Here is a 23,151-nt window from a genome sequence, read left to right on the forward strand (position 1 = left end):
GGATGTATGCAAGAGAAGACAGTGCTGTTAACCTCTGAGTCTCTGTAAAATTACTTTTGTTGCTACTTCATAGTTGTGATTTTGCAATTGTAATGCAAGGAGTTGACATTTCTGATGGTCTTAGGTGACTCTGGTGAAAGGCTTGTTTGATCCCCACAAAGATCTTGCCCCACAGGTTGAGAATTGCTGGATTACAAGCATGTACCACCAAGCCTTGCTCATTTTTATTATTTTATTTTACTTTTTATGAGTCACAGAGTTGATTTCCCAGTCCCTGTCTCCTTAGGGCATAGAACTAGGTAGCTAGAATACAGAGCTGAAGATTGTAAGTTGCTATAGAAGCAGCGATATGGAGTGTTTACTGTGTGTGAGTCCTGGCGGGGAAGAACCTGACCTCACCAGGTATGCTGTCATTGAGTTCTGGAACACCTGTGCTGGCTGGTTTCTGTCCAGTTTGTTGAAAACAATCTAGAGTCATCTGGGAAGAGGGACTATCAATTAAGGAGTGGCCCAGGTCACATTAGCCTGTTGGTGATTCTGCATGGGTAGTCAAGCATTTTCTTGATTAATGATTGATGTCAGGGTGTGCAGAACCCATTCTGGGCAGGTGGTTCCCAGTTATAGAAAAAAGCAAACTGAGAAAACCATGGGGAGGAAGCCAGCAAGCAGCACTCCTTCATCATTTAGGCTTCAGTTCCTGTGCTGACTTCTCTCATGATGGACTATGGTATGGAACTATAAGCTGAAATTAACCCTATCCTCCCTGAGTTGCTTTTGGTCAACGTCTTATAGCAATGGGGAGGTAAATTGGGGCAGCACCCAAATTAAGGTAGGTTTTATCATCTCTGTTTCCCACAAGGGGAAACTGAGGCACAGAGCTTTGTATTTTTAAGCATACACAGGTAGTAAATTGTAGAGCTGATGCTAATCTTAATTGGCCCTATTCTGAGGGTCAAGCTTACAAGTATCTGTCTAGAGGATAGGCTTGGAGGGGAGTTTAAGGTCACATGGGGGAAGTGAACCCACAGTATTATTAAAGGAAGGAGGAGCCAAGTAGGAAACACAACAGAGCTCCCTGACATGGAAGGTACTTTAAGAGCACAGTGGCTGTGGCATTTGCAAGAGGATGTCTTGCTTGGAGCCATGCAGAAGCAAACACTTAAGAAGAGGCAAACTTTAGATGTGGCACTCAGACATGCTGGGACCATCCTGCTCTCATTTTGAAGAGAGGATAGTAAGACCTGTGGGCTGACAGATGTCTGAGATAGAATGCCTTTGAGAGCTCTGTTCCTAGTGCCTGTGATGACACCAGTCTCTATTCTCTCTCAGGATGGGACTCCATGTTTGTCCCCACAGCAACTGCCTCCCTCACTGGGAAGGACCTCTTCTGAGTTCCTCCTCTGAGTTTACCGGGGGCATGCACTTGTAGTCAGGATCTAGATGTGTGGCTTCTGGGTCTTTGTCCTTGGCACTCTCCATGAAGGTGAGATTTTATTCCCCTTCCCTGAAGTAAGGTTAGGCATGCAGGTGAGGCAGAAATGGTTTCTAGGCCACAATTGGATGGTGAGGCCTAGCTCCACAGTAGATCCTTTGGCCTCCCTATGGCAGACTGAGCATGCCTTCTCACTGGGCTTGTTTCCCACTTCCTCGTTCTGCACCATGAGTCCCAAGGGAGGAATGTTAATCCATATTTTCAGTGATGTATACCACCACAGCTGATGATCCCTGCCATCCAACAAGTAGTAATGACACAGTTACACTTAGGATAAACTTTCAGAAAAATGGCCTGTTGTAATTCTGGTATGAAAAACATCTTTCCTTCTATTCAACTATTCAAACTGTATGTCAATGATAAAATATTATGGGTCATTTTCAAAGATGCCTTGAGTCAGCGTAGGTCCAATTATGAACAAACACGGCACACCAGACTGCTGCATATACTTGCTAGTCTGTCTACTTCCCCCACTCAAATTCTGCCAAGCTACTGATCCCTCGAATGAGAAGTTTAGAGTAGAGAATTACTAAAAGCCAGGCTTTGCATCTGGTAAGCTTTAAAGAAAGTAGGGTTCAAAATGTGAAGATGAACAAGAACATGGCTTTTGTTGTGAAAATGGTAGATGAGACAGAGGGGCAGACCTAGATAACGGTACCATTATACCTTCCTGATCCTCTAGCCAATGAGGAAGGCCTGGGAGGGGCTTGCTTCAAGCCTTAAACCTTCTCACAGTCAGTGTTGTTTGACATTCTTGAACTACCTTGAGTTCATTACTCTAATACTCTAGTTTTCTTAGTATAAAATGAAAACTCTTATTATGAAGTGAGGATCTTTGTTTGGCACACCTTAGACCTCCAGCTATAATGGGTAAGTTGGGGTCATGGCAGAAGCTTCTATTCACCAGTACCTGCTTTCATTTGAACACTTCTCTGCCATTGTGATAGTGTGTGAGACCCTGACTCCTCCTCCCCTGAAGAAGGGAGTTGGTGGAGGTTCTCAGCAGGACTTTCAGGTTGTGGTTTTCCCATCCATCATCAGATTCAGATGCAAAAGTGAAGCAGCAGTGGGCTGGGGTTCCCCCCACAATCCCATGATAAGATAGACCCCAAACAGTCCATGCATATATCACACCCGTCAAAAATGTGCAAACACCTGGCCTGTGCCAATCCTACATTGGTGTTTCTTGACGAAGGTGAGAGGGAAGCAGAGAAAGAGGATGTGCCCCTTGGGAGTCACTTCACTTCATGTGGTCATTCTCACAGTCAGGAAAGGGCCAGGGCCTCTACCTTTACTGGACACAGATGACTTCTCTATGTTTGTGACCTCTGCTAGCAGAGGCAGACCCTGAGGTCTGAGCTTATGGCTACTGTCTGGCACCATTTCTAACTGCCTCCTGGACTTTGTTTTTCACATTCCTAAGCTCATCTGGATGGAGTCTGGGTTCCATGATTTTCAATCTGGGAGGCAGAAAGAGGGTGTGAAGCACACAGAACATCCTGGCTGGCTACAGAACTTCTGGGAGGAGCTAACGTCACAGGTGGTTCCAATGCTGGTCCCAGCAGAAGTCACCCCCACCCCCCATGTCAGTGACCCAGAGTGTGTATCATACATTTCTTTCTTCATTTCTTCCACAGAGCCTTGTGGCAATGTCCCTTGTAGCAATTAACCCGGGACCTCTGCCGGGCCTGTGCATTTAACAGGAAAAAGATTTTGATGGCTCAGGCTGCTTTTATCAATTCCCAGCTTCCTTGTCTGCTCCCAACCCCCTCCAATGACTTCAGGATGAACAGAAGAAATGGGCTTACGAGGTTCTGTCTGCTAGGGTAGGATGGAGAGGGGGAAGTGGGATGGGGGAGTATCCTCCCATTGTTCTTGCTGGTGGCAAACTGGTTGCTATGGAGTCAGCATGGGAACTCAGTGGTCAGGCTGTCATTGGTTGTCTTCTTGGCTTTTCTCCTTGGCCACTCTGTTCTCATGGTGAGTCATTTACAGGGCCACCAACAAGCAAATGAGCTGGAGGGAGGGAATATATGATATGGGGTTCAGGGACATCCCCAAAGTGCCATTACTCCACCGCCTGCGACTTCTCACTGACTGTAATTATCTTCATCAGGTGGAGATAATTAGTGTCCATGCTGAGATGGTCTATGATCAGAATAAAAGGGAGAGTTCTGAGGGTTGAATGATAACTTCTCATTTTCCTCTGTTTTCCCCAGGGCCCTCCTGCCCACTCTGTTCTCTTTAGCTAAGCTCACTTGAATCCAGAAAAACCACTGACCCCGTGGTGTGCACCAGGGTTGGGGAGGCTGAGAATAGAGCTGCAGGCAGTGGGACCAGGGGTTCAGACTGTATGTGAGGGAGGAATGCTGTGAGCATCACAGGCTGTGGGCACTTCCTGTCTTAGTGATGTTTCCTGTTGGATAGCATACCATGTCAAGAGCAACTTCCCAGAGAGAGGGTTTAGTTTGTATTACAGCTGCAGGGTAAGGAAGCTCATGATGAGGAAGGTTCAGCAGAGGGAACTGAGGCAGTTGGTCACATTAAATTCAGTCACAAAGAAGAAAACAATAGGTGCTGGTGCTCAGCTCACTTTCTCCCTTTTATTTAGTCCAGGACAGAAGCCAAGGGAATGGTGCCACCCACTATGGGTGAGCCTTCCCCTCGCTATGAGTCTGATCAAAACGGTGCCCCACAGACATGGCCAGGGGCCCATTTCCTAGGTCATTCTAGAGTTATCAAGTTGACAATTGAAATAAACCCTCACACTGACTTAGAGGCAAACCAAAATGAAACAAAACGAAACAAAACAAAACAAAACCTCCCTCCTCTGACTTAAGATTTCCCAGTGGGGTATAGAGAGTCCTAAGACCTGTCCAGAGCTAAGTGTCTCTGAAGCTTGGCTTCTTCAGTGTCTAATACCCTTTCCTTCTTAGACCCATCTGTGTATCCTTCATTTTCCCTTCTTCACATAGTCACATCATCAACTCCTGTCAATCCTGGGAGTCTGTATCCATGACAATGACCCTTATAATTTTCATCACCATCGTTTCCCCTGGACAGCTGGAAAAGCCTCTAGTCTGGTCATTTTCTGTCTGCCCTAGACTCTTCTCTGCCCCAGTTCACTTCCTTCATAGTTCCCCAGATGGTATTTTAGTATGCAAATCAACCTTTCTCTTGCTTAATGCCCCCTAACGGACTGGCTATCCATCGATCTAGAGTAAAACCCCACTGGTCCCAGGGTCCTCTGCCATCTGGCCTTGGCCCACCTCTTCAATGCTCTCTCACACCCCTGTTCTCTTCATTTGCTACAAGCCAGAGGCATAAACTGCTCCCTCTGATCTTGGGAGCCCTAAGGCAGGAAGCCTTTCTCCAGCAGACTGCATTTGCTCTTGGCTATCATATCTCTCAGCCCTGTTGCAGGACAGCACCCACTTACTGAGCAGGTCCTCAGAAATCATCTCCAGACACTGTAATTCCACATTCTTTAGAACCTATTTTAACCAGCTTATTATTGTTGTTGTGTGCAGTTTGTAACCGTGTGTATGTGTACGTGCATGCATGTGCACGCCTTTGTGTGTGGTGTATGGGAGTGTGTGCATGCATGTGTGTATATGCATGAAGTGTATGCCTGTGTGTACATATCTGTGTGTTCATTCATGTGTGTACATGCATGTGTGTTTGTGTGGTGAATACTTTTGTGTAAATGCATGTGTGTATGTCTATGGGATGTATGCCTTGTGTGTGTGTAGATGTATATGAGTAGATGTATGTATCTGTGTGCAGATGTTGATGCACATCTGCTTGCAGATGTATGTGCACAGAGGTTAATAACTGGTGTTCTCTTTAATGACTTTTTCACCTTACTTTTTGAGACAGGGTCTTTGATTGAGCCTGGAGTCCACTGTTTCAGCTAGACCGGCTGGCCAAAAACCTCCAAGGATCTCTGTCCCCATTTTTCAGGGTCATAGGCTTGCACTGCTTGGCCTGGCTTTTGTGGTGTTGCTGCTGAGAATCTGAACTTAGGTCCTCCCCAGCACCTTTTTCATATTTTTTTTGAGACAAGGTCTAATTCTATAGCCCTAGCTGATCTGGAAACTCATGTTATAGCCTAGGCTGGCTTTGAACTGGTGGCAATCCTCCTGCTCAGTCTCCAGACTACTGGGAATATAGATGTGTGTCACCATGCTGAGGCTCATTTGGTTTAGGAGACATGAGGGTTTATACATCCACCATCCTTGTTTAATGTCTGCCTTACACTGCTGGGTTACCGGTTCCTTGACGCCAGGGCTCCTAACGGCAGGCAGAATATCTTCAGTCTTTGGATAAATGAATGCTGCCGCCTGCAAATATGGGTGAGAGATATACAAAGGAGAGTGGGGGAGCCAAAAATAAACCTTGTCTCCGATGATTCATTTTTCTTCAATATATTATTCTTCAGAACGTTCTATGTGGAAAGAGAAATCTAAAATACCTATTAAAACAGATCTCTGGGCATAAGAAATAGACTTACCAAGTCCACTCATAGCTCCTAATGTCACCAGCAAACAACTGAATAGAAACAGCAGTCTGCGATCACAGCTCAGGGGCTTTTTAGTTTGTGAGTTCAAAACCACTAAATCCGCAGCTTATGTGAGCATTTCAAAGGAGAAGGGGAGGAGTCTGGAAAGCATTTCAGCTCTATCTGTGGGCGGGACTGAAAGTGCTCCTTCTAGATGTTACTACGCATCTGTGGGGCTACTACTGTAGGTATCACAAGATGGCTTCCCAGCGCCCATGCCACCTGCTTCCACTCAAGCAAATAGGAAGCCTCAGCTCTTGTCCTTAGCCTCTCTTGATTTTGTAAGAACCTACAGGGCTACTGTGGGTGGGTACAATCTTGCTAATCTTTTCTCTTCCTGTTCTGAGGATGCCTGTGTAGCTGGCAACCCGGTCCCTGTCCCTGCCTCTTTGTGGATGCAGTGTCCGAGAGTTGCCAGCGTGTGAACAAGATACACAGGCCACGAGAAAGGCAGAAGGGCCAGTTCGGGTTGGTTCCCTGGTTCCTTGAGTGGAGAAAGTGAAGCACATGTCTGCCCTCATTACTGTGATGGGTATTCCTGTGATTGATGGAGACCTCTATTGGGCCATAATTAGTTTGGTTTTGGTTACTAGAATTCAATTACTTTTAAGTTATTATAAAGATAAAATTTTTGAGGGAGTGTGTGTGTGTGTGTGTGTGTGTGTGTGTGTGTGTGTGTGTGTGTGTGTCAGGATCTCACATCTTTAGTTTTGGAGATAAGTTTTTATGTAGCCCAGGCTGCCTTTGAATTCAAAATGTGGTAAAGATGTCTTCAAACTTTGAATCCTATCTCTACCACCAAAGTGCTGGGATTATAGGCAGGCACCAGGCACTAGGTTTAAATGATACTGGGGGTAGAACCCAGGGCTCCAGGCCCATAGGCAGGTGTTCTACTAACCAAGCTCCTTCCCAGCATAAAAGAACTATCTGTATATAACACGGATACATGGTATGTGATAGGTTCCAGCTCTCCACCTCCTGAGTTAGTGAGAGGTTAGGGCACATTCTTTCAATAAGAGCAGTGGATGGTAGCCAAACACTAGATGGAGCTTGGGACATCCTATGGAAGAGGGAATGAAGGACTGTAGGAGTTAGAAGGGTTAAGGACACCACAAGAAAACCCACAGAACTAAGTAGCCTACTCTCACGGGAACTCACAGAGACTGAACCGACAATCCGGGAGCCTATGTGGGTCTGACCTAGAACCTCTGCATGTATGCTATGGTCATGTAGCTTGGCATTTCTGTGCAACTTGTACCAGTGGGAGTTGGGGTTGTCTCTGATTCTTTTGATTGCTTTTGGGACCCTTTTCCTCCTGCTGGGTTGCTTTGTCCAGTGTTACTATGAGAGGCGGTGCCTGTTTGGTTTATAGGCCATGTTTGGTTGATATCCATGGGAGGCCCGCCCTTTTCAGAAGAGAACTGGAGGAGTGGATGGAATGGGGAAAAGGGAAGGACTGGGAGTGGAGGAGGAACAGTGGATGGATCATAGCTCATCTGTCAGGATGTCTGACACCAGGAATGACTATGAACCTTCGAGTTCCACCCAGCTCCGTGTTTGCCAGAGGCACATCAGGGCACAGGGAAACAACAACTTCCCATCTCCCACCACTGTCTGCTTGGTCTCTGACCAAGTCACTGCCTTAGCATCCTTGCCTTTGTGTCTGGGCCAAGGTAAGATGAAATGTGCGCATTTATATTTCTGAGAAGTATTACAGTGTATACTTTGACCCACAGTGAGGTTGCTAAACTCTGTGACCGGCTGAAGCAGCCTTGAGAAGGGAAAGCCCATTGAGTCAGACACAACACCTTATGGCGGCAGCACATTTCTGTGGGGATCAGATGCTATCATCCACTCACACATCTTCCCTCCCAGCTCCTGTGGGGAAAGAGTCTCAGAATCTAGATGCTATGTCTCTGGGGTAAACTACTGCCTGTATTCCTGTATTTTTTTTTTCTGGACTTCTCCAAGAGGGCACTGAATTTGCAAAGTAGCATGAGCAGCAGCAGCACACAGTACTGGCCTTAGGTTTTACTGCTGTGAACAGACACCATGACCAAGGCAAGTCTTATGAAGGACAACATTTAATTGGGGCTGCCTTACAGGTTCAGAGGTTCAGTCCATTATCATCAAGGTGGGGGCATGGCAGCATCTAGGCAGGCATGGTGCAGGAGGAGCTGAGAGTTCTACGTCTTCATCTGAAAGCTGCTAACAGAATACTGACTTCCAGGCAGCTAGGATGAGGGTCTTAAAGCCACAGTAACACACCTACTCCAACAAGGCCACTCTAACAGTGCCACTCTCTGGGCCAAGCATATACAAACCATCATTGTACCCAAAATCCAGTGTCTAAAATCCATGAACATCATGCTCACTTTATAGTTTTCTTATATGGCATCTGGGTCCCATGTTACAGGCTGTAGACCTAGCACTGTAAACCTCACAGTGACACTCAATGGAGAAGCTATTGAGTGGTTTCCATGTCACCCACAAGAAGCAGAGATACTGAGTGGGGTTGTCTTATTATGCTCAAGAGGATGGCTTCCAGGCTCAGCCTCACTGTGGTGTTGGTTCCAAGGCACTCCAGCGGGACCCTCAGAAGCCACAAAAGTAAATATTGTGGTCTGTAGATCATAGACACTCAGGGGCTGCAAAAATCACGGGAGTGAAACAGATCATGGGGTTGGGGGTGTGGGGGGCTGGCAAATGTATAGGTGACTGACGTCCCATTTCCGACAACCACTGCCAAACAAAGCTGTGTCTGACAGAGGATTCAGTTTGTGACATAGGCATGTGAGACCCTGGAAAGATGTGACAACACTGGAAGGCAGACCACAGGGCTGCTGGTAAGAGGTAGGTGTTTGCTCTTAGAGGAAGTACCTGCAGGGCAAGCTCACACTGTGTGCATGCTGCCATGTTTGTACTTACACCAACACATTCAAAGCTCTCTCTTCCCACTGTTTACCCAGTGGCTGGATTTATCTCTACGTGAGCCCTTCCCCGGCTTGGTTCCCTCTCTCTTCTCCTTGTGTTTGGCAGTATTGGCTGAGTACCCAGTCTCGCACCTTCTCTCCCACGTCACCCCGCCCCCTCCAACTGTCTTCTTATTTAAAGAAAAACAAGATTAAAACGGTCAACCGTGAGGCTTTCCAAATTATAAGACAGATAAAGTAAGACCCGGGGGAGGCTGGTTAGGAAGGGATTACTCCCCCACCATTAGGAACATCAGTTCACATTCACATCAAATGCAAATTGTAGATGGGAAATTATGGGTCTAAATACTTCCATAAGGGATGGATTTATGCACTTAAACATCAATAGACACATGGAGGCCAAGTCTAAGCCATGTTTCTTTGCCTGACTTTGAGATGTGGTCATCTACAAGGGAGTGAGCATTGGGAAGAGAGAGTTTGTAGACATTGGCCAAGGGAAGAGAACACAGAGCCAGACTGCCTTCCTTACCAGGTCAGCTTGAGAGGGTTGTGACATAAACATTCTAGATTGTGGCCAAAGGAATGCTATACATTAAAGTAAGATGTCAGTGGACCTGAGTATCGCCCACAGTTGATAGTTTTCAAATTGCTGTTTTCTCCCCTTCCCTTTCTGTACTTCCTCTTGGCTTCAAAAGTACTTTTCCTAAAATAAATTGTATGAACAAATCCAGTGGGACCACTGGGCTTCTCTATATATGAACAACAAGAAACAAGTTTATAGTTGTACAGGAATTAAACTTTCCCCCTTTTCAAAAGCCAGAACCAGCATAAGAAGAGCCTTTCCCCATTGACAAGAGGAAGCCAGGGCTTGCCTGGGTAAAGTGAGTTGGTCAAGGCCTCGCAGAGGGTCCATGTGACAGATCCAGTGCTCATGTAGGAACAGTTCTGGCATCAGGGAAGGATGGCCATGGCAGCTTTGTGAAAAGAGGATCATGGGAGTCCTGTTTTGTTGCTGTGAGCATTCAGTTAGAGATTATCTCCCTGCTATGCCCATGGTAGATGTTCAATAAATATTGGTTGTATTATACTATCTGCCATTCTTCCTCTGTATTTTATATCTACAGAACATCATTCACAGTGATGCCTGATCATCTTGACAGCATATTACCCAGGCAGCAGATGGCTGGTCCAACCATAGAAACATCCAGAAATACCCACAACATGCAAAGAACAGTTGATCAAAACTTTAACAGAAACACAGACACAATGAAATCTGGGAAGAATTCTCATGGTGCGTGTGTGTGTGTGTGTGTGTGTGTGTGTGTGTGTGTGTGTGTGTATGTGTGTGTGTGTATGTACCATGTATATAGCTTGTAGAGGTCAACCTCAGTGCCACTCTTCAGAAACCACCAATCTCGATTTCTGAGTCAGGGTCTCGCATGGGGACAGAGGACTCATTGATCTAGGCTGGCCAGCCAATAAGCCCAGAGATCCTCCATCTCTGTGTCCTGAGTCCTGGGATTGCAAGCAGACACCATCATGACCAGGTTTTTTACATGGGTTCTGGGGATCAAACTCAGATCCTTTTTTGTACAACAAGTACTTTACCAACTGGGCCATTTCCCAAGCCCTAATTCCTAACTCTTGAATTTCTAATATTTTTTTTCATCCCAAGAATCTTATAGCATCAAGTAAAGGAGTTGAGAAGAGTTGACTGACCTGGGGGAAATGTCACATCCTTGCTGCATGAAGGCCCCCAGGGAGAACCACAGGCTGTTGAATATGCCAAACTCATTTGACTGGTCACTGGTTGTCTGGTCTCGTCCCTCTTCAAACTCTTCGCTGTGCCATTCGTAGGGGCTGAAACGGCTGACCAGGAAGAGGACGACGCTCACTCCAATGTAGGCAAACACTATACACATCCAGATCTCATAGGCCAAAGGGTCAAGAAAGGAGAAGACACCTGGCTTGGACTTCTGTGGCTTCTTAATCATAATGGAGATTCCCAAACTCATGAATGGCTTGGAGAAGTCGATGACTTCCTCCCGGACCAAGGTTATGGTCAAGGGAGCCACAGCCACGTCTGCTCTCTGAAAGGATAAAATCAAATAAAGTTCAGTTGACTCAGCAGCTCTTTTTCTTGTTTCTGATCCTCCCCTCTGTGTGTGTCTCTGCCTCCTCTGTCTCTCTGTCTCTGTTACTCTCTCTGTGTGTTTCTGCCTCCTCTGTCTCCTCTGTCTGTCTGCTTCTATTTCTGTCTTTCTCTGTCTTAAACCTGGAGCTCACAGATTGGCTAGATTAGCTGGCCAATCGATCCCCTACCATTCTATGTCCTTGCCTCCCCTCCCCAGTGCTTAGATTACAGGCATGCACTATAGAACCAGGCCTTTTATGTGGGTGGGGATCCGAACTCAGGTCCTCATGCTTGGTTAACATGTGCTTTGTGAACTGAGGCCTCTTCCCAACTTCTGTTTCTAACTTCACTGTGAAGAAATTCTTTCTTTCTTTCTTTTGAAACTCAAGGATGTGGAAACGATGTAGAACCCTGTAAGACTAATTGTTCTGACACTGTGAAGTATTTCTGAGAAATGGACAGCAGCTTGCTATTCATCAGAGGAGCTCAGTCCATTGTTTGACAGTTCTGCTTGACAGAGATGCCTTCCTACTTCTGCAAGAAGGAGGTTGTTGCTTATGCTTACCCAGTGGTCAGGCTTCTTTCTTGTGTTCTGAGACCCTCTCTAGCCCTGCTCCCAGACCTTCAGGCTGAATGCAGCCTTTCCAGCCTAATTACACTGGGAAGAAGACAGGACCTACAGGTGCTTACTTAGCACACCCTACTCCAGATCCGGTCCTGAGAGAGTTACTCAGGAATGCCCAACACCCATATGGCTCAGAGAACGGGAGCCAGAGCTGAGCCACACAAAGGTTGATCCCAGAGGCTGCCATTTGGGTTTTTCCGCAATTCAGGGCTTACGCTGGGCTCCCTGGAAACCTGTCAATACATTCCTCTATCTCCAAGAACACATGGCACTTGTTTTGTTTGCTTAAGCCAGTTTGCATTGGATTTCTTTTACCTACAACCAGATTATCCTGGCTAACAAGATGGTGATGGCAAACTGAACCTGATAAACATTTATGGGACAATGATGTGTAAGCTCTAGGCTGGAAGCTGGAGGTAAGCTATGACCCCTTCACAATCAAGGGTTATTAAGCTAGCAGAAGAGATTATCATACCACATACGTATATGCACACATATACACAGGACATGGACAGGACACTGTGCGGGGGTCCATTGCACTGGGAGCTTGGGGAGTATGACATAGAAAAGGTGACAAGTCAATGTGACATTGTAAAAGGGGAGGGCTTTGCATATTGCTCTGATGGGGAGCAGTATTCTAGGAGGAAGGAACGGTGTGAGAAAGGGCCTGAGAGTGAGAAAATCAAGCCAGTTGTTAATTTTCCTTACAGGAATATTGCTAAAAGCTACACAAGTATTCAGTGTTTGAATATCAAACCTAGTCTGTTGGCAAGCAAGGAAGAGTGCCAGGCATGCTTATCTGTCCCTGGGCAGTGCTGGGACACACCAGACAGACTGGATATAGCAAAAGGGGACAAGAGACATAGGGGATTGTCTGGGTGAGACAAACTTAGAGCTAGGCTCTGTGGAGCAAACACTCTTACCACAGGCCTGCACCAAATCGTCTCCACCCTTTTTAGGGAGCTGACCCCTGGAGGAGTCAAGCAGCTTATAGGAACCATGCAGCTCAGAGAACCCTTGGAACTGAAGCTCAGTAGTCTGCCTGAAGGCATTACTCTCTCTCTGCCCTGGACATGGACAGACAAGAAGAAATCCATGAATAAGGCCCAAAGGCACACCGAGGAGTCACAGCCTCATCTGCAGCATGTGTTCTAGTCCCGCTTCTCTCCCTGAGAACACCTCTGGCTCTTCTCTCAGTTTTTCTCAGCTTCATAGTCCGGGCTTCAGTGGAATGATGCCCTTAGAAGCAGATGTCCCAGTGATAGACGAAAGACAGAACTTTGGGTTATGACTGCACGTCCTTCAGCAAATCAGCTAAGCAAGCCCTTAGTGCCCCTGTATCCTCCTCTATAAAGTGCAGAAATGATCTTAGCTGCCTTACAGGGCTGAGCTGACTATGTGAATGGAGGTGAGTATAGTATTTAGCATTGCGTGAGGCACCAGGGAGAGAAGAGACAGTTCTAGCAGCCACTATCACAAAGCAGGAAGCTGGGAGCCCTGTGAGTGAGGGTTTTTGTTTTTTGTTTCTAAACCTCATAGGCGGTTTGCAGTTAATATTTCCCTGGCAGAAAGAAGAGGTATCTTCTTTCTCAGGGGCATAAAATGGGCAAAATGAACTCAAATGAAAGTAAATAGCATTGTGCTCAACATGGCTTCCCTGGGAATCCGTTTTCACTGGTAGAAAGGACAGGTCTAGTAAATAGGACATCAGGCCTTAGGCTGAGCATGAAGCATAGAGGTGACTCCAGGTCTCTGGAGAGTAGATAAGCCTGACACTACACTGACTGCTAGCACTACGGTTGTGCCCTTGGGATGGTCACATCCTGCTCTGCCCAGGACAGAGGCTTTTTGACAAAGAACTGTGTTACAGGAGGTGAAGGCGAAGATGAATGTTGGAGAAGGTGAAAAGTTCACAGCAATCGCCATGGCAATGACCTTAAGAGCTCGAAGGAAGTTCCCATGGAAACCAGCCTCTAGATGCAGCATGACCGTGCAGCACTACCCATCCAGGTCTCTGTTTCAATGATGGAGTTTCCAAAATAAGGGGCATCAAGGGAAGATGGAAGGGAGATGCAGGGAGCATTCTCTAACTTAGCCTGGAGAGCCACTTTGCTTCAGAAAACCTTCTTGGTGCTGCCCTTTTCTCCATTGTCAGGCATACCCTGTATGGCCATCACGACTCCTCCTTCCCTGACACGAGGTTGAAAAATTCCCAATTCTCTAAAATGATTAATTCCTCCTGACTGCCAACTGAGAACCACCCTGAGGCTCAGCATGACTGCGTGCTGTTCAGAGACACAGCTGGCATATCCAGGACCTATGAAGGGGCTCCATGACTCCTTTCTTGAACATCATGGAAACTGTCTTTTGCTATTTTCTTGTTTTTCTCTAAGACAAAGTCTCTAGCCCAGGCTAGCCTCAAACTCATCAAGGAAGAGCCTTCCTGTATCTATCTCTGAAATGCTGGGATTACAGAATAGGTACCATTTTGCCCAGGATATGTAGTGCTGTGCATTAAACTCAGGGCCTCACGCATGCTTGTCAGTGACTCTACCAACTGAGCCATGGCCTCTACTGCTCTCTTTCCTTTTGTTGTTCTTTTTTTTTTTTTTGGTTCTTTTTTTTCGGAGCTGGGGACCGAACCCAGGGCCTTGCACTTCCTAGGCAAGCGCTCTACCACTGAGCTAAATCCCCAACCCCCCTTTTGTTGTTCTAAAAGCCATCATCATCTCCGGGTGCTGACTGAATCAACTCACACTCTTGCCTTGTCATTTGTGACTCAAATTTTCTCTGGCCAATCCCACCCAAAGTAGTCAACCCATATTTTCTTGACCTCACCTTATTTATTGGTGTTTACCATCCTATCATTTGTACTTAGGAAACTTCGAGCTGCCCATCTCTCTGTCTCTATTTCAATGATTCACATAGTCTGAAGAGCTAGAAATCTCCATGAGTTCTTCTGTGGACCATGTAATTTAGACTCTTGAATCTTATATTCTTGAACAGTTCTCCACTGTTGTCTCTTTACCCCAGGAAGTAAGCAGGGTCTAGGACCCTTGGCTTCTCATGATTCTCTAGGCTGCAAACAACACTGGCCATTCAGTGCCTGCTTAAGACTGCTTCAGTTTGTTGATGCTTTCACAGTAGTTGCCCAGGAGGATTTCCTTGAGTGTGTGCACAGGTGCTCAGATGGCTTGGGCCTACCCCTACCACACAAATGAGCAGAAATTGAGGCAGAGTGAGCCACAAAGAAGCAGAGGCTAGCTTCTCGGATGGAAAGCCAGGGCAGTTTGAAGAGAAGTCTCAACTGTTATGAGCAGAACACAAAGAGGCCTTGGAAAAGTGTTCTGGAAAAGGAGTTAAAGATGGAAGGTGGCAATGGAGGCTCAAGGGAACAAAGAGTGAGGGGGAAGCTGGATGATTGGAGGCTACAGGGCAGAAATTACAGGAAAGAGGAGTGAGTTGATAGTGAGCTTGGATGCAGGTGCAAGTAGTCTCAGTGGGACACAGATGACTCTTAGTAGAGTAATATGAGCTTTGTTATTTGTCCCAAGAGATGTCTGTGCTATCACTTGTGCTGGACAATGGATCACTGGACTGACAGACACTGAGCCAGGTAGGGTGAATTAGGACCAAGAACTTGGACCCCCATGTCTTAAGACCATAGATGGTTTCCTGTTCAGCAGCAACACTAGTCAATTTGGGAGTCAGTTTATGCACAGAGCCATGTGGCTATGAAATGACTTCCTATCTGGTTCCCTCCTCTGTCCTTCATAATAACTCTCTCCTCCTGCCCCAGGCACTTACTCCGTAGACCAGTTCTCCCACCATGCCATTCCAAGCCTTTGTGTCGGGATCCCGGGCTCCATATTTGCCGTCGCTGACAATCTCAAGTCGGTAGGAATAGCCCACGTGCTTGGCGATCTCTGCAGCCAGCTCCACACAGTAGCCCTCATAGCGGTCATTGCCCTCAAACTGGTTGGCATTCTTTTTAAGCATCACGTAAGGATCTTCCTGGTGGGGAAACAGGACAGAGGGTGTGGCCTGTGGGTGCACCTATGAGTGGGGAGGACTTTGACCTGGCAGAGGAGGATGCCTCCAATGTTGGTAAACACTGGGAAGTCTCTCTTCACCCTAAATAAGTTCCCTGAATTTCTTTTCCATAGTCAGGCATAAACTTCTGGGGGAAAAGAAAATAAATGCTGTTAAAATAAAAATTTGTATCATAGAAATGTAAAGCACTTTTAAAATTATGTTCTTTTTATAATTTCTAAAAATTATTTTATGTGTATGGGTGTTTTGCTTGCATGTATGTCTGTATACTACCTGTGTGCCTTGTGCCAGAGGAGGTCAGAAGAGAATGTTAGATCCCCTGGAACCGGAGTGTAGACAGTTGTGAGGCACTGCATTGGTCCTAGGAATTGAACCCAGGTTCTCTGTAATGTATGCATATATAGTTTTAAAGACATCTCTCAACAAAATGTGACTTCCATGCAAAGAAGCACATATAGAAACTGGAACAACCTAGGGTCACCTTTGGGTTTCATTATATGGAGAAAGTGGCTTAGAAAATCAGATGTAGCTTATCCAAGGATGCAGGGTGAATCTCAGAGACGCTGAGTGAAAACTTATAACTGCTTATCTAGAAGGCATGCCTTTCCCCAGTCTCTGGGGGGTGGTTGTTGTTGTTGTTGTTGTTGTTGCTGTGGTTATTGTCGTTGTTTTGTGAGATAGTCTCACTATGTAGCAGAGGCCTGGCCTGGAGCTCTACCCTCCTCCTTAGCCTTTTGAGTGCTGAGCTGACAAGCATGCACACATGGCTGTGACTAGCTTCATAGTTTCCATTCACGCATTTCACTCTAAAGTGGGTTGTGCTTGGGTGGGTCCAGATTGAACTCCAGGTAAACCTGATGAAGGAGTATACTCACGAGGATAGTAGTGACGATGTAGGTTCTATTCTGGACGCTTGAGTTGTCCCCTCCAGCCTGAGCGTCGGTGGCTGCGGGGACAAATTTATCATCTTCATTCCAGTAACCAATCTGTTAATGAGAAGAACACAAAACACAATCTGAGGAGGAATCTTGGAGCTGGCTATGGTGGCACACCGTGGCTGGTGTACCAGAGCTGTAAGCGTCAATAGGTAAGATGCACCCCAGGTTTCCTCTCCATCCCTCATAGTGGTGGTTAAGACCAGAGACTGCCCTTCTGAATGGACAAAAGCCTGACTCTTTATCTAAGAGAACAGTGGAAGTGAGAGTTGTGGGATTTAATTCCCTGTAACTGTTTTCACAGCCAACCCATGCCTTCCCTGAAGATTAACCATTTATTTACCTGAACTTATTCTAAGCTGCAGTTTGAGCCACTTGATTGAATAAATGCTACCCTCATTTTTATAGTACCTACATTTCACCATCCAGATTTAATTCCTGACAAATAGTACTATCCACCAATCACTGCTGGTTTTCCTGAGTGTTGTGATACTGAGTCATGTTCAAGGGTAAACAAAATTAATTTATAAATATTGACAGGTTGTTAATACTTTGTCCAAAGTCTTTTAGGAAAGTTATTGAATCCCAATTATGTGTAAGGTTCTCAGCTAAAACACTTAGTGATATGCAACAAGGTGGAGAGATAGAGAGATGTCCAAGAGGGAGTGTTGTCCCTGGGAACATCATTTGAGAAGGCATAAACCAAACAGACATAGCCCAGAAAATGCTGAGTGAGTGAGTAAGTGAGCAAAGGACTTCAGAGAAGCACAAGGCTGGAGTAGGATGCTGACTGAGAAAAGGGCTGTAGGAGATGACGGATGGGCTCAGCTCAAGCCTCCTACATCAAGGAGGATGGTAGTCCTGTTGTGGAGGCAAAAGCCTGACAATATATGCAAGGGTTCACCTAGGAGAGAAACGGGTGCATGGGTCTAAGTACCAGAGCATTTTTGAAGATCAGGCTAACAGTGGGGATTGCCCTTAAGACAACAGGGACATTTGGAAGGTTTGGGACAACAGAACGACCTAGCTAACACATGCACACACACATATGTGTAGACATGCACACATAAGTACAACACACACACACACACACACACACACATTTAGATTGCCTATACCTCTATCTCCTGCACCCCTCTCCTTCCTCTCCTTCAATTCCTCTTCATCCTCCCATACTCCTCTTTTTCTTCCTTCTCCTGCTTCATCTTCCCTCTCTTCCTTTTTCTTCCTCTTCTCCTCCCTCCTGCCTCTTCCTCCCTCTCTCTAGTTTTCATTCTCTATTCTTTTCCCTTTCTCCCTTTCTTTTTCTTGTCTTCCCTTCTCATCTTCTCCCCCCTCTCTCTAGGCATCCTTGTCTGTCATTCTGCTAGCTGTAGATAAAAAGAGAAAAGGATGGACAGCCATTAGTTCACAGACAGGAGATGGAAAGTAAGCAGCCTTCTCCACATCCAGAGCTCAGCAGAGAAACTGAGTCACAGTCCATGAGGTTGGTTTGTGCGCTCCCTTCCTTGGACTTTGGTTGTGTGTGTGTGTGTGTGTGTGTGTGTGTGTGTGTGTGTGTAAGAGAGAGAGACAGAGAGAGACAGAGACAGAGAGAGAGAGACAGAGAGAGAGAGAGAGAGAGAGAGAGAGAGAGAGAGAAAGAGAGACAGAGAGAGAGAGAGAGACAGAGAGAGAGAGAGAGAGAGAGAGAGAGAGAGAGAGAGAGAGAGAGAGAGAGACAGAGAGAGAGAGAGAGAGACAGAGAGAGATAGAGAGAGAGAGAGATCTTTACAATGGCAGCTATACACATGTTCTTGCATTGGCTCAGTGAGCTTTCTGCCATCTCATCTGCTTACTTCCTGAGGTGCTGCAGCTGGGCAGTGCCTGCTGTAGATCTGGGACACTGCCCATTCATCCCTTCCCACAGCAGCTATTCTGACTGTGAGCTGGAATCAGTTTACTGGTAGTGAATGCTTTCCTAGTCTTTCTAAATGTTTTCTATGTTTTAATTCCTTTCATCCTTGCTGAAACCCCATGACCCTTGCCAGGTTTTACTCCCCTGTTAAGTGTGAAGACACTGTGAGGTGGAGAGGTAACCTCCCCAGGGCCACAGGATAACCATGGTGCAAGAGCTGGAAGACGTCCCTTGTTGCAAAGCTTACAGGTACATGCTGAAACTGTCTCTTTTTTTTCCATGGGTGCTAAGGATCAAATTCATGCTTTCACGACAGGCACTCTGTTGATTGGGTTATCTCCTGAGCTCTAAATGAGCCTTCCCCCACCCCAGCTGTATTGTGGGAGAAGAAGACATGATCTTGCCAGGTTTGAGAGAGACATCTGGATGCATAGGTTCATGTTCACACCTCCTATGAGCCAGCAGACTCATGTGGATATCCGGCTCCACAACTGGATGCATAGGAAGCTGGCAAAAGTGTCTGAAAAGACTTTGTACATGAGAGCTTATGTCCCTTCCTTTGGGCAGTGGGCTGGATTATCATATGGGGCTTTGATTCTCTACTGAGGAGGTATGGGGACTTTGATTCTTGTTGAAAGTAAATCAGAGTAAGGAGTTTGCTGAAGATTGGGGCCCACTGTTCTGGAGAGGATTTAAAAAATTCTGACAGGGAGAAGTCTTCTCCTGGGGCCACTTATTATTTTTGATCTCCTATTTTCCATCTGCCTCTAAAAGATTCTTTGAACGTCAGAAATGAGTCCAGATGATAAAGAGGATATTCTTAAGTGGATGAAGTTTAAAGAGCAGGTGATCACAGAACTGTGGATTCAATTGATCTTGCCTGCAGCCATCGGGTTGAATTTGTACATGGGTACCCCAGGATTGCCTTTGAAGCCGCAGCTCCTGACTTCCCCAAATGAGGGTTGTCGTATTGTGACAGTTGCCTATTGTGACAGAGATGGCTATCTGACCACCAAGCAATCTTGTTTGCCCTTCATTAGGTAGAGCTAGCAGATAGTGGTTATCTTTCCCCAGCCTGTTTGGCATCCCATTGGGAGAAACTGAGGGACGTGCCTCTTTTCCTGACTGATCTTCCCTGAGTTTCCAGCAGCTTTACCAGTTGTCTTCTCCATCTTTTGCTAAATGCTGACAGCCAGAAAGACTCTAGTGCACAGCGATGCCTTCTTCACCCCAAATGTTTAGACGAAGCCCAAGAGCTGAACCTTATCGATGGTCTCAACCAACTAACCTCAATTTTTAAAACTTCTACGAAACTAGTCTATCATAGCTTGCTGTAATTTATGTTTCTCTGCTTCCAACGAGGCAGATTACATAAAGAACCAACCAAACAGAATGACTTGTCATCCACTAAACAAGAGATTAACTTCCCATGCAATAAAGAGCTAGGTTTCAGAGTGTAGTCCCTATAGCACTTAGCCAAGATAGCACCTCTAAAAGGCTGAAGAGAATAACCCTATTGTGGCTTTACTTCAGAATATGTTGTAGAGATGCTTGGTAGATGGATAGTGAAAGAAACACCTAAGGAATAGGATGATATCTATACAAAGGCAAAGCAATGAGCGAGAGAAACGAGCAGGCATTGATGTCCAGGGCTCCATAGGCTGAGGTCAGGGGGTGTGCTGTATTTTTCTGGAGATAAGAAGCCACAGTGAAGAGTTCTAAGCAATATGATTTGTTGTGTATTTGAAACAGACTCCACATCTCTGAGGGTGAAAATGTGGTCATTGTAGTGAGGTAGGATCGTACACACTTAATGGGAATCCATGGTAGGGAGGAAGCTGTTGGTCAGGGCAAGGAAGGTGACATGGGCCCTGGGCTGACCAATGAAGATGGAGGAATAGCTGTATTGAAGTCAGATCTTAGAATAACATCAGTTTGTGTGTGAAAGTTGGATGCCGAAGACTTAAACCTTCCAGGAGACGTAGGGGATTGAAAGCCATGTCTTCTCCCAGAATGAGAAGATAGTGGAGATGCCAGAAGGAATTCCGGTGACTGTGGTGTTTCCTGCCCAGTTATGTGCGAAGTTAGACCTTAGTAACCAACCCAGGCCAGGGAAGGGGGACTGAAGTCAAGTTGAAAGGGGGGTGGGGAGGATGTCAGATGCCATCAGTAAGCACCAAAGCAGCCTGCCACACAGTCAATGGGCGAAGGGGACTGAGTCTTATTGCTGGTCCCCTGATGACCATGTAATGCTCCTGTGGGTGGCCACTATCAGACTGTGTGATCCTATCACAACGCGACAGGATGTTTTATTCAGAGGATCCCTAAGCCCACCCTGAAGTCATACATACATGGAACTTCTTAAGACTGAATATCACTAGAGCCAGGATCAAATCTGTTCTCTGAAACTCTAAGCTTGATGGATGGAAGCTTAGCACCTCAGTGGGATATTAAACCACACCAGGATGCCTGGGGAGCTTGCTAGCCCTGAGTCAGCTGGATACAGGTGGGACTGGAGTTTCCCAGAAGCCCTGAACCAGGAAGAGAAAGCTTTTGTTGCAAAGGGCAGGTAGGGCCTTATGACATCCCAGGAACCATCACAAGGTCACTCTTGAAAAGCTTAGGTATTAATTTGCTTGGAATTTGATTGAGTAAAAGTCCTGGAGGCAGAGATTCAGAGGAATTGATTTTCTGAAAGGCAGATCCCTGTAGACAAAGAATGTTTAAGACCACATTCTAAGAAAGGATTTAGACACTAGAAAGTAAGTTAGAAAACAGCTGGGTGATTAAAAAAACCAGGCACAGACATTTGCTTGCAGGTTTGAGGGCTGCTTCATCGGTGCTGTATGCACCTATGCAGTGTGGTGCAGAACTGGTGTGAAGCTTCTGTGGCTGACAGAGAGGAGTTTCAAACATGAGCAAGTGGATGTGGGCTGAATGCACTTGCATGCCAGAGGTCGCTTTCCTCAACCTTGTCCTTTGGAAGGGTAAGTAGAGTCTCATTCAGTCCTTCCAGGTAACTTTCTTCTTTCCTTCTATCATTCCATCCCTCCTTTCTCCCTCTCTCCCTCCCTCCTTCTCTCCCTTCTTTTTAAGTCAGGGTTTTATTACATAGCAAGGCTATCCTTGAACTGACAATGCTTCTCTTGGCTCAGCCTTCAAAGCCCTGGGATTACAGGCTTGCATCAGATATGATGTAACTGAGGATCAGGAAGGCCTCATGATTTGTTCAAGGTCACATGGCTAACAGAGAGTAAAGTAGATACTTAACTACTGGACTGCCTATCCTTAAAGCCCTGGATATGGAACCCCAATAGTCTGTGGAGAAAGCTTTGAAGTCATCTCTGATACTGGCTCGTCTCCTTGCTATAGGAATCTGCATTTTTTTAAGTAGGTCTCCAAACAGTGCTTGTGGTAATGTCTGCTCATCCCTACAGTGAGCTGCTTGCTCTGGGACGTTCTTGATGAATCCACGGTCTAGAGAAGACAGAGTCTCCTATGGACTGAGTCGTGGGAAGGATCAGAGTCACAGCAAAGGTCTTGTAATCATTGACGAGGTCACACCAAAGGCAGATTAAGGAATAAGGAAGGTTCTTAACTCTGCTTCTATAGTAAACCATAGCCTAGTCTGGAAATGGATGGCGTGACTGGGAAGAGAGACTGGTAAAAAACTCTACCATATGGAGTCTTTTAAGGGTCATCCAAATACCAGAGCTGAGAGGAACTAGAGGTTATGCAGCCAAATTCCTCTCACTTAATTAAAGATGCAGACTTAGGTAGGCTAAGCAACCTCCAGATGGATGGCACACAGCTGGATGATAAGTAAACATATGTCTGATTCTCATATCTACTTCTTACACTACCCTATGCTCTCAATGCACTGCTAATGGTAGACAGGGTTCTGGCTTTAATTGGAATGATTCTTGGGGAGATGATAATTCTCATCAACAGCTTCCCTAGTCTCCCGTTATGTAGCCCCTGTTGATCTTAAACTTCTTCTGATCACCCTGCCTTATATTCCCTAATGCTGGGTTCACAGGCCTGTGCCACCAGACCAGGCACAGCCTCCATATTTTAATGGTGCAAAGGCATAGCTTTTATGCATTGTATAGGTATCAACCTTTCCCCACTGGCAAGTGGTAACAGTACTCACTGTGAGGATTGTGAGGTCAGCCAGGTTCATGGCTGCTTATAGTTTAAGAGCAGACACCGACTGTTCAGTCCTTTATAATCCACCCACAGCATCTGCATTTCACTGTTAGGCAAGAGCCATAGCCCGGCTCTCCCGAGGGTCTGAAAGCACTATGGTTGGGGGAGGAGGTCATGAGGCTGTTGTCCCTTCCAGGAGCAGCAGGATTCTCCTGGTGTGCCCTTGTCCCCAAGCACTGTCCTGATTGTGTCAATTTGATCCTTTCAGGCTTGACAGCAGTTGCAGATAAACAAGAGCTAGGGAGTCAGGGACTCCTAACAGGGTGTCTCTTTAGTTATTGTTCACTGAGTCCTTGGGCAGCCTAATGGGCG

General features: G+C 46.1%; 1 protein-coding gene across 3 annotated transcripts in view; it reads right to left on the reverse strand.

Annotated features, from left to right (window-relative positions):
- The window catches only part of Gria1 (glutamate ionotropic receptor AMPA type subunit 1), a 319,050-nt gene that overhangs the window by 79,461 nt on the left and 216,438 nt on the right, over positions 1–23,151 (reverse strand). For all 3 annotated transcript variants that reach the window (XM_032913974.1, XM_032913973.1, XM_032913972.1), the window contains exons 9-11: positions 16,674–16,784; positions 15,553–15,759; positions 10,706–11,076 (exon numbers count right to left, since the gene is read on the reverse strand). In XM_032913974.1, the coding sequence (XP_032769865.1) occupies positions 10,706–11,076; positions 15,553–15,759; positions 16,674–16,784 (689 nt within the window). The remainder of the gene's footprint in view (positions 1–10,705; positions 11,077–15,552; positions 15,760–16,673; positions 16,785–23,151) is intronic.

The sequence above is a fragment of the Rattus rattus genome, chromosome 9 (genome assembly GCF_011064425.1).
Source record: "Rattus rattus isolate New Zealand chromosome 9, Rrattus_CSIRO_v1, whole genome shotgun sequence".
NCBI classification, from domain to species: Eukaryota; Metazoa; Chordata; class Mammalia; order Rodentia; family Muridae; genus Rattus; species Rattus rattus.